The sequence below is a fragment of the Corythoichthys intestinalis genome, chromosome 13 (genome assembly GCF_030265065.1).
Source record: "Corythoichthys intestinalis isolate RoL2023-P3 chromosome 13, ASM3026506v1, whole genome shotgun sequence".
Classification (NCBI taxonomy): domain Eukaryota; kingdom Metazoa; phylum Chordata; class Actinopteri; order Syngnathiformes; family Syngnathidae; genus Corythoichthys; species Corythoichthys intestinalis.
The window spans coordinates 22739974-22756001 of record NC_080407.1 but is presented as its reverse complement, the minus strand read 5'-3'; the positions used below and the strand labels follow the sequence as shown (position 1 = coordinate 22756001).

The 16028-nt window shown below is 41.1% G+C and overlaps 1 protein-coding gene across 1 annotated transcript; it reads right to left on the bottom strand.

Annotated features, from left to right (window-relative positions):
- Positions 1-5353: 5353 nt before the first annotated feature.
- LOC130928052 (gastrula zinc finger protein XlCGF57.1-like) lies at positions 5354-15005 on the bottom strand. The gene is made up of 2 exons (XM_057854257.1): positions 14632-15005; positions 5354-7532 (listed from the first exon to the last, which is right to left on the bottom strand). The coding sequence occupies exons 1-2, from the start codon at positions 14756-14758 to the stop codon at positions 5860-5862; spliced, it is 1800 nt and encodes a 599-aa protein (XP_057710240.1). The 5' UTR covers positions 14759-15005; the 3' UTR covers positions 5354-5859.
- Between the last annotated feature and the right edge of the window lie 1023 nt (positions 15006-16028).

Here is a 16028-nt window from a genome sequence, read left to right as displayed (position 1 = left end):
AATAAATATGTTAGAGGAATATGGACGGCTATCGGGATACAAAATTAACATACATAAAACACAAGCCCTGACATTCAACTATGATCCTCCACCACAGATCAGGACAACGTACGAATGGAACTGGGAGGCGGGTTCAATTAAGTATCTTGGTGTTCAGATATCTAAAGATTTGACAAAGTTATTTGAATTTAACTATAATCCTTTAAAATTAAAAGCAGATCTGCAAAGATGGAAAGTTATACCCTCCTGTACTGCCCAAAACAGTGCGTTTCCTTTGTGCACTGCCCGACAGCCAGCTAACATTGAATGCACCTCCATAAACCACAAGGCTTGGTCTTTTCTTGTTTTTATGTGAGGACACCCGTCTTAATATTGTGAAACTACAACACAAAAAACATACACAAATTCAACACTCAATATACAACAAACTGCTCTATACACTTATATACACAACTATATATACACAACTATTATACAGATACTGTAGCACAACTTGCTTGAGCTATTAGCCATTGGCTGGCCTCTACAACACACTACAACTTACTAAGTTTTGTACATGTGACCCTTCACCACCTAGGTATACATACACTGCCCATCCATATGTTATTATACACATAAAATACTTACAGACATATATTTCCGAGGCAGAAACGCAACCGAAAGCACTCACTAGTGTCAATGATACCGCTAGACACCACACTGTGAAAGTGAATGAGCTTATGACCAAAACTGTGACAAAAAACATGGGTGCAGCGAATTATCCTGCCCAACAGGTGGCAGCAACGTACCGCAAATGGTCAACTGATGGCCCATATTACTGCAAAAAGTCAGCACACCTCCCTTGGTCTGAGTTCTAAGATAGAATCAATTGAGATGATCTTACTTCCACGACTGCTTTACCTCTTACAATGTCTACCCGTTAAGATACCATCGAAACAATTTTTGGAATGGGAGAGATTAATTTCGAGATATATCTGGCAAAGAAAACGGGCTAGAATTAAATTCAAAACACTGCAACTGAGCAAAAACAAGGGTGGAATGGGACTTCCAAACCTACAAGAGTATTATTACGCAGCCCAGCTAAAACCTCTAATTTGTTTATGTTCCTCAACATACAGTGCAGGTTGGAAAGAAATTGAATGTTCAAAGCTCCAGGGAACGCCAATGTCTGCTTTGATGGCTGATAGTGTACTGTGGCATGGTTTAAACATTGCAGATGGCAACATAACCCATCATTTGTTGCAGGTCTGGCAGGAGGTATGCAAGAAACTTAGAATTGAGAACTCACCGAAAAGGTTGAGATGGTGTGCCTTCGACACAGAATTCACACCAAACAAAACGGATAATAAGTTTAAAAAGTGGATTTTAAAAGGCTTGACTTCTTATCAATCATTCACACAAGACGTTAAATTTCAGGACTTTGAAACCCTGATATCTATAAAAATTGCCTAGAAAAAGTCTATTTTCATAGATACCTGCAAGTTAGACATTTTCACCATAATGTAACACAAAATATAGCTAGACATGAAAATTTGGTCTTACAAGAAATTGTAATCCTCCTTGAGTCTAAAACCTGCAATAAAATTATTTCCAAACTGCATAAAATTATTAGGTTAACCAAGATGGAGAACACTCATTATATAAAACAAAAATGGGAAGGAGAAGGAAATACGCGACTAGATCAGGGTCCCCCCAGATTTATAAATCTAAATTCAAGACTTTTAAGACCTTTTTTAATGCCATTTCAACTGAAAATTAATACTTTTCTTGCACCCATTATTTAGATCATATTGAATCCTATGAAATAAATAAAGCACTGAACATCAAATTTAACCTCAATTACTAAGTGTTTGACAAAAGAATGCACTATATTGAAGATACAATTTAAACACATTTAATGTAATATTATAAAGTCTGTCAGAATTTTTTTAAACCAACACACGCACACAATAATTATGGACAAAAAGAGGAGGAAGACAGGACTCAGACCAGCCATCTTCTGTAACAGGCTAGCCGCTAGTGCACCTGCCAAGACCCCAGTAAACATGGCTAACTCTTGAGTTAAAACGGCGAAATTTACATTCATTCGAAAGGCAAACCGAAATGTTTAAGCAGGTCCACTGCCTTCGCATGACCCATAAACTGCAACCTAAAGTATCTGGATGTAACTTGAGCCCCTATCACATACTCCAAAACAACGGGAATATCGCGGGACTTAACCGTGCAGCAGTTGTGTGTGAAAACAATTTCCCGCGTCGACTGACATGGGAAGCAGTGTGCGTGAAAGCAGGCGTTAAATTCCCGGGTCACAGCAAATGGCTGATGACTTGTCTTAAATATCATTGCGGCGGCCGATGTAACTTCCTCCCTCTTCGCAGTAAGAGGAAAAGCGGTAAACAAACATCGCAATTATAAACATAGTAAGCTGGAAACAGCTAAATTAAACTGAAAACATGACCAAAATTGAAATGTCAAATATTACGTCGGGCTGGGCCAGGGTTCTTTCTCGCTAACTTTTTGAAATAACTATATATTAACGATGTATGAATGATAAACTAAGGAATACTTGTTTTAAAATAATTCGGATTAAAAAAAAAAAGAAGGCGCTGTATGGTCATTGCAGAGCCAGTGCGTGCCTATACGCCCTTTTTAATCTTCCCCTCTGCGAGTTTCGCAAAACCGTATCTGTTTATTCATATTTAACAAACTTTTCCAGTGTTATTTCGTTGTGTAAATACATTTATAATGATCATAAAAATATGTAGTCTATTTAAACATTAAGAAAATGTGCGGGTTTTTTTCCCTGCTGAGGTTTTATGCAGACAAAGTCACAAATGTTATCACACAAAACGTGGGTCGGGCTTTAATAGACCCTACTCACCAACGTCACAGAATGACGTGTCGCTGTATCCAGCCGCCATAATGTCCGTCAGTGTTTATCCGTATTCTCAATGGTTTCAATTTGTCGTGCAATTTATTGTGCAATTCATGGAAGCCCCGGTGCTTTCAGACGCTGAAAATTAATTGGATGCATTGCATAAAAGGCGTGATGTGGAAAAGCTTCAGTCTATCCATTCGCCAGATCCATATTTGATGCCTAAATCGATATTTTTCGACCCGCTGTCTTTGCCCTCTCTGCCTGACATCTGCTACCCTGATATCTACAACTATCTTGTCCACACAAAATCAGCCTATTCTCACGAAAGTTTGAAAAACTTTAAGAGCAGCACTCTAAGCAACATTACCCCGTGTGACCCTTTACTTCCAATTTTCTAAAATGGCGACAATCAATAAAAAGAAAAAGTTAACTGCGATGGCCGACGCTTCAAGGATAGGTGGATATTGGACTATTTCTTCAATAAAACACGCAACAACTGTGTCTGCCTCATTTGCAGAGAGACAGTCGCTGTTTTCAAAGAGTTCGATGTGACGCGATAATGATATTACCGAACAAGACACGCTGACTTGTACGACAACATTACAGGGAAGATGCGCAGCGAGAAATTATTGCAACTTGAAGCTAGTTTAATTTCACAGCAGCAGTATTTCGCAAGAGCCCGAGTGTCGAAAAAGAACGCCACAAAGACGACTGTTGAAATTATGAATTGAAAAAAATAATAAAGCAAATGTGACACACAGAAGGGCTTGCTAAAATGTGTTTAAATATATTGTTCTATGTAAATCAGCCAAGGTAGCCCCCCGCATTTTTACCACACCAAATCTGGCCCCCTTTGCAAAAGGTTTGGACACCACTGTTCAACTGATGATCCGTAGACGAGGCCAGCTTCTTTCACTTGGTACCAGCTAAATATTATTAAAAATGTAATGATGGTGGAAGAAATAAGCATCTTGAATTTGAAACTATGTTGTCGGCGATTAGCCTCGCAATGATCCTAATTGTGGTTGTCAGCCCAAAACCCTCTAAATATATATTAAATGCATCTTACCAGATATAAAATGACTACTACATAATCTGTGGTAATCGTTTGGAGCCCAGTTTTCTCGTCGAATTGCAGCAGTCCATCTCGCTCTCCTCTCCGGGTCTCTCGGAATACGGTAGAACTTCAAGTCTCTCCGTCTCTCTTCTCTGTTATTGCAACCAACCGCCACACACGCCTTCACCATTTTGATTATTAATGTTGAGCAGAAAAACACGCCATAATAGGAGGAATTTACGTAGCGGTAATGCGTCAACACGACGAGTTGACGGACAACATGGCGCGGAGGCGTGGTTGTGACGTCATGTGAGTAGGGTCTATAACACAGTTCGGGTCGGGATGGATTTTTTAGGCCTGAGCTTAAATTGGCTGCAGTTACGAAGTCGGGAATGCTCCCTCCGGAAAAAAACACACGATTTGACTAACATTATATTTAACAAACTTTTCCAGCGTTATTTAACTCTGTAAATGCATTTATAATGATCATAAAAATATGTAGACTATTTAAACATTAAGAAAACGTGCGTTTTTTTTCCTACCAACTGAAAATTCGTTACAAAAGACAGTTACGACATCGGGAACGCTCCCTCTAGAACAAAACGCACTATGACCAACATTGTGACAGCCGATGCCGACCAAAAATGACGTAATATCCGAAACAGATCACCAATGGACTCATTTGAAGTATATGAATGGTGGTCTGTTTTGGTGTTCAGAATCCACAATACTTCTGCCTGCAGGGTTTTTGTTCCACCGACAAACGGACGCATTCCTGATGCAGAGGTGGGTGGATTCTCGGTTTTGCCGGTTGTGGTGGTTTGTCACGCACGAGTTGCATTTCGATTTGTAGTGCAGTGCAAGTAAAAATTCTATGCGTCATCTTTGTTATGGATTACAAAAAAAAAACAACTTGGTCACGGATATAATTTAGGTTGCACTGAGATGTTCTTGAAAATTAAGACCACGGTGAAAAAATTCCAGACTTACAACAGCTAATTTAATACTTTTAATACCTTTAATAATGGAAAACTAAATTCAATGCTTTTTAATACTTTTAATAACCCGCGGGGACCCTGTAGATGAAAAAAGCTGGGAGAACATGTGCCAATTGCAATGGACCATAACGACCTCAAATATATGGCGTGAATTCTGCTGGAAAAACATTATGAGGTACTTTATAACCCCAATCCAAAAACGACACCTGGGTAAAGGGGATGCCTGCTGGAGAGACTGTGGAACAAATGGAGCGGACCACTCACACATATTTTGGAAATGCCATGTTATTAAACCCTACTGGACTGAGATTCATACACACTTGGAGAACATTTTCGGGCAACATATCGCTTTTAAATGTAAATGTCTTTATTTGGGTGATTTGAAACTGGATGAACTGAAAGTCAATGATAAAACACGGTTGAATATTTTATTAGCAGCCACCAAGAAAGCTATTACCAGGAAATGGCTCAAAAAACAATCACCAACTATTGAGGAATGGATAGATATTGTACATGAAATTTACATCATGGAGAAGCTGTCATTTTCATTTATGTTGCAGATTGATAGATTTCACTTGATAAGGTCCAAATGGACTGAGTACGTGAAACCAATTAGGATGGACTTCAATTACCGCTCAAACAAGAAAGTCAAGTGAGCAGTGAAAAGTAGTTTGAAGGGGAGATTATGATATAAATAATGCCAGTCGGTGAGAGAACCAAGGGAAATACGTTGATGGCAAGAAAAAGTAAAACACAAAATGGCAAAGTCCAAACAAAAATGCAATCACAAAAATGAAGTGTACCACGAATACGAACGTAACTCCAACCCCAACCTAACCTGCATCCAAAATGTGATGAAGCCAGCATGGACGACAGGCAAAACAGTCATTTGCCGCTGCTTTTAACAGCAAAACACAATTGTCTCTTCATTCGATCCTTCCGAGCGAAAAAGGTTTTTCGCCAGTGTGAGTTCCTGTGTGTTTTTTTAAGGTGCTCTTGTGACTGAATCTTTGATCACAAACTGAGCAGGAAAAAGGTTTTTCGCCAGTGTGGATTCTTGTGTGTTCTTTCAAGTGTTGCTTCTGAGCGAATCTTTGACCACAAACTGAGCAGGAAAAAGGTTTTTCGCCAGTGTGGGTTCTTTCGTGACTTTTTAAGTTTTGCTTTTGAGAGAATCCTTGACCACACATTGAGCAGGAAAAAGGTTTTTCGCCAGTGTGGGTTCTTATGTGTTTTGTTAGAGTTCCCTTTAGACGAAATCTTTCATCACAGACTGAGCAGGAAAAAGGTTTTTCGCCAGTGTGGGTTCTTTCGTGACTTTTTAAGTGTTGCTTCTGAGCGAATCTTTGACCACAAACTGAGCAGGAAAAAGGTTTTTCGCCAGTGTGGGTTCTTGTGTGTTGTATTAAGCTGCTCTTTTGGCGGAATCTTTGATCACAAACTGAGCAGGAAAAAGGTTTTTCACCAGTGTGGGTACTTATGTGTTTTGTTAGATTTCCCCTTTGAGCAAATCTTTGAACACAAACTGAGCAGGAAAAAGGTTTTTCGCCAGTGTGGGTTCTTTCATGACTTTTTAATTTGCTCTTGCAACTAAATCTTTGACCGCAAATTGAGCAGGAAAAAGGTTTTTCGCCAGTGTGGGTTCTTACGTGCCTTTTTAATTTGCTCGTGCAACTAAATCTTTGACCACAAATTGAGCAGGAAAAAGGTTTTTCGCCAGTGTGGGTTCTTACGTGCCTTTTTAATTTGCTCGTGCAACTAAATCTTTGACCGCAAATTGAGCAGGAAAAAGGTTTTTCGCCAGTGTGGGTTCTTGTGTGTTTTTTCAAGTTTTGTTTGTGAGCGAATCTTTGACCACAAACTGAGCAGGAAAAAGGTTTTTCGCCAGTGTGGGTTCTTTTGTGACTTTGTAAGTTTTGCTTTCGAGAGAATCCTTGACCGCAAACTGAGCAGGAAAAAGGTTTTTCACCAGTGTGGGTTCTTTCATGACTTTTTAATTTGCTCTTGCAACTAAATCTTTGACCACAACCTAAGCAGGAAAAAGGTTTTTTCCCAATGTGGGTTCTTATGTGTTTTAAGTGTTGCTTCTGAGCGAATCTTTGATCACAAACTGAGCAGGAAAAAGGTTTTTCGACAGTGTGCCTCCTCATATGCGCATGACAAGTTTGCTTGGTAAGAAAGGTTTTCCCACACTGAGAGCATTTGCAGAGTTTGTTGTCAGTGTGAGATTTTTTATGACCATCATCATTGTAAGGTGAGTGTGATGTGGTGCCACTTCTGCTTGATGGAGCGATGAAAATGTCTGCTTGCAATCCTTCTGTTGAGCTGCTGCTGCAGTCCCTTGGAGGCTCTGCCCCTCTGCCGGCCTCACTTGGACCATCTTCATTCTTCAAGGGCTCACCATTTAAACTTGTGATATGCTCCTCCTCCTCCTTTTTAACGCATGGCAGCTCTTCATTCTCTTTTTTGATTAGAAGTTGCTTCTGTGGACAGGGCTCTGGCTCCTCCTCCTCCTCTTTGATTTGGGAGAGCTCAACATCCTCTTTATCGCCAGAAAATTCTGGCTCGTGCCGCTCAGCAACAAGATATCTTCTGAAACCTGCCAGCACAAGAAAACCATTGATATATTTTATGGACTATCACTACATCTGAAACAAGTACATTGATCCCTTGCGGTTTTGTGGATTCGGTGCATGGTGTGGATTTAAAAAGTATTTATCAAAAAAAGATGCCCTTTAATTTTGAGGCGCAAGAGACATTGTTTCGCATACAAATGCGTCCGAAAATTCTGCGCTAAAAACTATCGGCCAGAAATAGCAATAAGTGCAATGTCGGTTGAAATGTTTTGAAAACAAATCGTGTTGAGAACCATCGTCTTCTTGTGATGACATCATTAAAACAGCGTATTGCAAGCATTATTGAAGCAAAAAGATTCATGCTTGCATTGGTGTTCGTATATTAAAAAAATTGTCCTCATATTTACGCATTTGTGTTTGTGTTAGGCATTTGTATCTGTAACCACCAAATTTTGACGTCAGATTATTTTTTTGTAGGTGCGTAAATACAACTCTCTTTTCGACAACTAGGAATCTTTTCTGTGGGCTAATTCCAGTTTTCGGTTACGAATCAAAAGAAATGTAATAACGTCACACTGGTCTCGGTGGAAACCAATTGATCCTTTAACGGCGCATACGCATAAAAAACATAACTTGTGCGTGGAGCTAACCTGTCAGTTAAAAAGCAATGAATCACTGGTAAAGTCAATAACGTGCTTGTCTAATAGTTACTGGTTGAATATCAGCATATGATTCTGACTAAATGAAACGATTAAACGAATAACCCAATGACCGTAATTTTTGGACTATAAGGCGCACCTGACTATAAGCCGCTACCCATGAAAGTTTGACACAAAAACAGTGTTTGTTCATAGATAAGCCGCACAGGGCTATAAACCGCAGTTGTTCTCACTGTTTCATGAGATATTTACACTAGAGCTGAAACGAATACTCGAGGAACTCGAGTTTAAAAACTGATCCGAGTAATTTCATTCACCACGAGGAATCGTTTAATTTTGACAGCTCTAAGCATCACGTTTTGCCCTGACTACTTTTAATGCGGGACAACGCGCTGATGTCACGTGCGTAGAGTAAGAAGCAATAAAAAAATATAAAAAACCTTTCTGCAGCCGACAGCCACTCCAAACTACGCCGACATTGCTCAAAACTAGCCCTCACGATGTGGTAGCAGGTAGCATCTGATGCGTCTCATAGATATCACATGTACAGTATCAACGGTTCAGGCTGGTGGTCGTGGTGTAATGGTGTGGGGAATATTTTCTTGGCACTCTTTGGGCCCCTTGGTACCAATTGAGCATGGTGGGAACGCCACAGCCTACCTGAGTATTGTTGCTGACCATGTCCATCCCTTTATGTCCACAATGTACCCAACTTCTGATGGCTACTTTCAGCAGGATAATGCGCCATGTCATAAAGCTGGAATAATCTCAGACTGGTTTCTTGAACATGACAATGAGTTCACTGGACTCAGATGGCCTCCACAGTCACCAGATCTCAATCCAATAGAGCATCTTTGGGATTTGGTGGAACGGGAGATTGGCATCATGGATGTGCAGCCAACAAATCTGCACCAACTGTGTGATGCCATCACGTCAATATGGACCAAACTCTCTGAGGAATGCTTCCAGCACCTTGTTGAATCTATGCCACGAAGAAGTGAGGCAGTTCTGAAGGCAAAAGGGGGTCCAACCCGTTACTAGCATGGTGTACCTAATAAAGTACACCTCACTTCTTCGTGGCATAGATTCAACAAGGTGCTGGCAAAAGGGGGTCTAACCTGTTACTAGCATGGTGTACCTAATAAAGTGACCGGTGAGTGTATATATGTACAGTGGGGAGAACAAGTATTTGTTAAACTGCCAATGGGTTTTCCCATTGGCAGTGTATCAAATACTTGTTCTCCCCACTGTATATATACACTGTGTATATGTATGGCCAGTGAGTGTATATACAGTGCCTTGCAAAAGTATTCGGCCCCCTTGAATCTTGCAACCTTTCGCCACATTTCAGGCTTCAAACATAAAGATATGAAATTTAATTTTTTTTGTCAAGAATCAACAACAAGTGGGACACAATCGTGAAGTGGAACAACATTTATTGGATAATTTTAACTTTTTTAACAAATAAAAAACTGAAAAGTGGGGCGTGCAATATTATTCGGCCCCTTTTACTTTCAGTGCAGCAAACTCACTCCAGAAGTTCAGTGAGGATCTCTGAATGATCCAATGTTGTCCTAAATGACCGATGATGATAAATAGAATCCATCTGGGTGTAATCAAGTCTCCGTATAAATGCACCTGCTCTGTGATAGTCTCAGGGTTCTATTTAAAGTGCAGAGAGCATTATGAAAACCAAGGAACAGACCAGGCAGGTCTGAGATACTGTTGTGGAGAAGTTTAAAGCCGGATTTGGATACAAAAAGATTTCCCAAGCTTTAAACATCTCAAGGAGCACTGTGCAAGCCATCATATTGAAATGGAAGGAGCATCAGACCACTGCAAATCTACCAAGACCCGGCCGTCTTTCCAAACGTTCTTCTCAAACAAGGAGAAAACTGATCAGAGATGCAGCCAAGAGGCCCATGATCACTCTGGATGAACTGCAGAGATCTACAGCTGAGGTGGGAGAGTCTGTCCATAGGACAACAATCAGTCGTACACTGCACAAATCTGGCCTTTATGGAAGAGTGGCAAGAAGAAAGCCATTTCTCAAAGATATCCATAAAAAGTCTCGTTTAAAGTTTGCCACAAGCCACCTGGGAGACACACCAAACATGTGGAAGAAGGTGCTCTGGTCAGATGAAACCAAAATTGAACTTTTTGGCCACAATGCAAAACGATATGTTTGGCGTAAAAGCAACACAGCTCATCACCCTGAACACACCATCCCCAGTGGCAAACGTGGTGGCAGCATCATGGTTTGGGCCTGCTTTTCTTCAGCAGGGACAGGGAAGATGGTTAAAATTGACGGGAAGATGGATGCAGCCAAATACAGGAACATTCTGGAAGAAAACCTGTTGTTATCTGCACAAGACCTGAGACTGGGACAGAGATTTATCTTCCAACAGGACAATGATCCAAAACATAAAGCCAAATCTACAATGGAATAGTTAAAAAATAAACGTATCCAGGTGTTAGACTGGCCAAGTCAAAGTCCAGACCTGAATCCAATCGAGAATCTGTGGAAAGAGCTGAAGACTGCTGTTCACAAACACTCTCCATCCAACCTCACTGAGCTCGAGCTGTTTTGCAAGGAAGAATGGGCAAGAATGTCAGTCTCTCGATGTGCAAAACTGATAGAAACATATCCCAAGCGACTTGCAGCTGTAATTGGAGCAAAAGGTGGCGCTACAAAGTATTAACGCAAGGGGGCCGAATAATATTGCACGCCCCACTTTTCAGTTTTTTATTTGTTAAAAAAGTTTTAAATTATCCAATAAATTTTGTTCCACTTCACGATTGTGTCCCACTTGTTGTTGATTCTTGACAAAAAATTAAAATTTTATATCTTTATGTTTGAAGCCTGAAATGTGGCGAAAGGTTGCAAGGTTCAAGGGGGCCGAATACTTTTGCAAGGCACTGTATATGTATATATTAGCGGTGCAACGGTTTGCGGTTCAAAGCCGAACTGTACGGTTCGCCCTGTACGGTTCAATACGCCTTTATGAACCACGCCTTTTCGGTTTTGCAATTAATGTACTCCGAACGCTTGTGGAATGAATTGATCGAGCTCTGTGTGCCTGTGTGTGAGGTGAAGCACCGCTGTGGAGAAATTCCCGCACCGCAAGTAAATGTCGGATCGCTGTCAAGCACCTGTGTAATAGAAGCTGAGTAACGCCCTCTCTCGCTTACGAGCGGAGTGAAAGTGAAACAAGAAAGAAAACAAATAGCTATGGCGAGCGGAGAAGTGGAGAGACCGAATTTTGAGGAAGCACCGGCTTCTTTCAAATTTGCGGTGTGGCAACATTTTGGTTTCCCCGTGGACTACAATGCGGAGGGAGAGAAAATATTGAAGAAAAAAGAAATGCAAGCATTGCTCAGCGCTTGTTCCCCATGCTAATGGCAACGCTTTTATAACATGACTCTGGTACCTCAGGACAACCCTGAAGATGACACCAGTGAAAACACACGGCGGGCTTCGTTAACTTATTTGCAACGCTTGACCCGCGTTACATTGTTCCCTCGAGGACATATTTCTCCAACAACGTAATACCCGACATTTATGAAAAGGCACGCAAAGCCATCGAAGATGATTTAGCTAAAGCACATAGTTTCGCCCTGACCACTGATAGTTGGATGTCCCTTGCTACAGAGTGCTACTACCTACTGTAACTGTGACGGTCCACTATAATTCATACGGTGTCGTCGTAATTTGTACAAGTGAGCACTGATTTTTAAATGTGTACGCCGTACGCTACGTTCAAAATCTGCACATTTTTCGTGCATTACGTCTTTTTTTTTTTTTTTCCATTCGTTCGGATTTGGTCACCGTTTCTGTAACGAGACAATGTTCGTTAATACGTTGCTTGAATGACGCAAGAAAAGTCAAGAGACACGGAGAGGGAAGAGTGTTTGTTGAGATGCTGTAGCAAACGCGATGCTAGGCTAGGTGGCTCCAATATTTCCGGACAGAAGCCGACATCATACAATCTACGCCTAGACATCTCATGTATATATAGACCCTACCCACATGACATCACAACCACGCCTCCGCGCCATATTGTCTGTCAGCTCGTCGTGTTTACTCATTACCGCTATGTAAATTCCTCCTATAGACCCTACTCACCTACGTCACAAAATGGGCGTGTCGCTGTTTCCGGCCGCCATATTGTACCTCTTTTTCAGACCTATTCTCATTGTTTTCTATTAGTCGTGCAAGTTATAGAGCAATTCATGGAAGCCCCGGTGTTATCTGACGCTGTAAACTCATTGGATCCGTTGCATAAAAGGCGTTACGTGGAAAAGCTTCAGTTTATCCATTCGCCAGATCCGTATTTGATGCCTAAATCGATGTTTTTCGACCCGCTGGCTTCGCCTGACATCTGATACCCACACAAAATCAGCCTATTCTCACGAAAGTTTGAAAAACTTTAAGAGCTTGGAGGCTTATAAATGCTACGTTGCTGGTTAGGTGAAACACGTCCTCGTACACGAAAATTCGGCAGGAATCTTGTGCTCGGAAGGTGAGTTACGAAATTTTCAATTGAAAATCTTTTGTTCTTGCTAACATCCACTGTCAAGTCTAATGTATTTCATGTCATTTGTCAATGGAGCTAGGGCTTTTAATGTTTATATGGTTTAGCGATAGCACTAACTACATACATACGTGTATGTTGTCGGCGATTAGCCTAGCAATGATCTTAATTGTGGTTGTCAGCCCGAAACCCTCTAAATATATATTAAATGCATCTTACCAGATATAAAATGACTACTACATAATCTGTGGTAGTCGTTTGGAGCCCAGTTGTCTCGTCGAATTGCAGCAGTCAATCGCGGCCTCCTCTTCGTGTCTCTCGGAATACGGTAAAAATTCAAGTCTCTCCGTCTATCTTCTCTGTTTTTGCAACCGACCGCCACACACGACTTCACCATTTTGAGTATTAATGTTGACGAGCAGTAAAACGTGCAATAATAGGAAGAATTTACGAAGCGCTAATGCATTTCTATGGCGAGTATGCGGACATCATGGCGCGGGGGCGTGGCTGTGACGTCACGTGGTCTATTATGGCGTGTTTTTCCCTTCGTTAACATTAATAATCAAAATGGTGAAGGCGTGTGTGGCGGTTGGTTGCAGTAACAGAGAAGACAGACGGAGAGACTTGAAGTTCTACCGTATTCCGAGAGACCCGGAGAGGAGACCGTGATGGACTGCTGCAATTCGACGAGAAAACTGGGCACCAAACGATCACCACAGATTATGTAGTAGTCATTTTATATCTGGTAAGATGCATTTAATATATATTTAGAGGGTTTTGGGCTGAGAACCACAATTAAGATCATTGTGAGGCTAATCACCGACAACATACAGTTTCAAATTCAAGATACGTATTTCTTCCACCATCATTATTTTTTGAATAATATTTAGCTGGTACCAAGTGAAAGAAGCTAGCCTCGTCTACGGATCATCAGTTAAACAGGGGTGTCCAAACTTTTTGCTAAGGGGGCCAGATTTGGCGTGGTAAAAATGTGGGGGGCTGCCTTGGCTGATTTACATGGAACAATATATTTAAACAAATTTTAGCAAGCCCTTCTGTGTGTCACATTTGCGTTATTATTATTATTTTTTTAATTCATAATTTCAACAATCTCGCCTTTGTGGCGTTCTCTTTCGACACTCGGGCTCTTGCGAAATACTGCAGCTGTGAAATTAAACGAGCTTCAAGTTGCTTTCATTTCTCCCTGTAATGTTGTCGTACATGTCAGCGTGTCTTGTTTGGTAATATCGCGTCACATCGAACTCTTTGAAAACAGCGACTGTCTCTTTGCAAATGAGGCAAACAGTTGTTGCGTACTTTATTGAAGAAATAGTCCAATATCCACCTATCCTTGAAGTGTTGGCCATCGCAGTCAACTTTTTTTTTATTGATTGTCGCCATTTAAGAAAATTGGAAGTAAAGGGTCACACGGGGTAATGTTGCTTAGAGTTTGCCTGGCATGGCCAGACTGTTCTCCCTGTATTTTTCAAACACTGAGAGAAAAGTCTGGGACCCAGCCCATTAACGGCCTCTACTGATTGGATAGCGATTCACTGAAGGGGGTTCCTACTTTATTCTGTTAAGTACGTATGATCATATTTAAGTTAATAACGACAGCTTATAAGATTATTGATTTAAATTAATATTCTGACATCTTTATAGTGAATATGTTAGCATTTTTGTAATGTTCTTTTTTAGGAGAATTAGGTTGGCTTAAGAATATTTTAGCCCCCCTAAAACACTCCTTAAGACGCCACTGGGATCAATAAATGAATAATAAGTAAAAATAATATCTTTATGATTCAAAACGATATACGTTCAGTGCAATAAACAGGAAGGTCTGGCCTTGAATGCTCATCTTTCAATTCAGAATCAACACCATGAGGACGGGAAAAAAAGAATAGTATTTCCCGAATCGGTGAACCAACCTGCTTGTCTGCGAAGAACAACTTTTACTTGCATTTTGCAAGCAGTCGAGAGTTGATGTCGTCGCTGAGCTTTTGCGCCACAAAGTTCCGCCTCGAACTGTGCGGCTGGCGTCCTTCTTGCACGCATTTTGCACACTTTAGGAAGCTCCAACTTGTTCAAGCGTCGAACCACGTTGTTCTTTGTTTGCAAGCTAACCTAAGCTAACTAGGCTGCGTGCGAAGCTTCAACGCACACAAAGACCACATGATGATGGACGGACCAAATCTTTCGAATTGGTTCCAGTCAAGTAGTTCTGGACCTCCTACGTCGCGAACTTTGTGGATTAACTTCGCACAAAAAGCAACTTGTTGCTGGGCACGTTCTTCTTAGCACGGGAAAATGAGCGCGTGTGGCGACCATATGGCGGCGCGCTTGTGCAGATAGATGTCGACGTGACTCGCTCCGTGAGTAGCTCCGCTACTGCGCATGCGCCACTCACATCCAGTCGGTAATCACATTGGGTTGCGAGACGCCTACTTAAACATGATGAGCGACAAATCGGCACAAAAAAAAAAAAGATCAATATTTGTTTTGTTTAAACGTTGAACGCATTAGCTGCCTTTGACTGAGCAGAGACGTGAAATTTCCTTTGAAACATCACAGTATATTCATGACACCATTCACGACTGAAGCAGGCAAAGCATCTGCTTGTTTAAATTGTGTTTCATGTGAATCATATTGTTCACTTTACAAGTTTTACTGTTGGGTGCACGAAAATAAGTTTCACTAATAATTAACAATGCATTACTCCAAATTTACTTTTTGCAGTATTTTGTTGTGACTGATCCGACACAATGGCGCCACCAGGGGGTGGCCAGGGGTGGCCATGGCCACCCCTATAAATTGGTTGGCCACCCCGCTTGCCAGTATATCGTTAGATTGTTGTAGCATCAGTTATGCATTGCATCCCAAATGAATGCATTTATTTTGTTTTGTTAAATGTAGGGCTGTCAAATTTATCGCATTAACGGGCGGTGATTAACTTTTTAATATTAATCACGTGAAAATATTTATCGCAATTAACGCATCCGCAGTACGACTAATTCACGCATTGCCGCAAATAGCCTACAAGGGCACCATTTTACTTCTATACAGAGATAAGAGGCAGAGTCAAGTGAGTGGAGTAGATAAAAGCATTCATTGGGGCCGTGCTTTTATTTGGCAAAAGCTTTGTCATCCCTCCCACAGCAACTATAAATATTGTGGGAAGCGACGTTGGGAAGAATGACAGGAGTTGATGTTTTTCTTAACACCCTGTAGTGTATCCAACGCAGAGAAGATATAGCATTTGCAGCCACCGCATACAGTCATGGTTGCACCACTTCCCATCATGCATTTGAGCAGAACAGTTAAGTCG

Bases quoted from the DNA above. Each gene is read 5' to 3' on its own strand.
- LOC130928052 (XM_057854257.1), bottom strand. From the start codon at position 14,758: ATGCGTGCAAGAAGGACGCCAGCCGCACAGTTCGAGGCGGAACTTTGT. The intron at 7,533-14,631 runs GTTGGTTCACCG...TTGTGCTGGCAG, and splicing joins TGTTCTTCGCAGACAAGCAG to GTTTCAGAAGATATCTTGTT.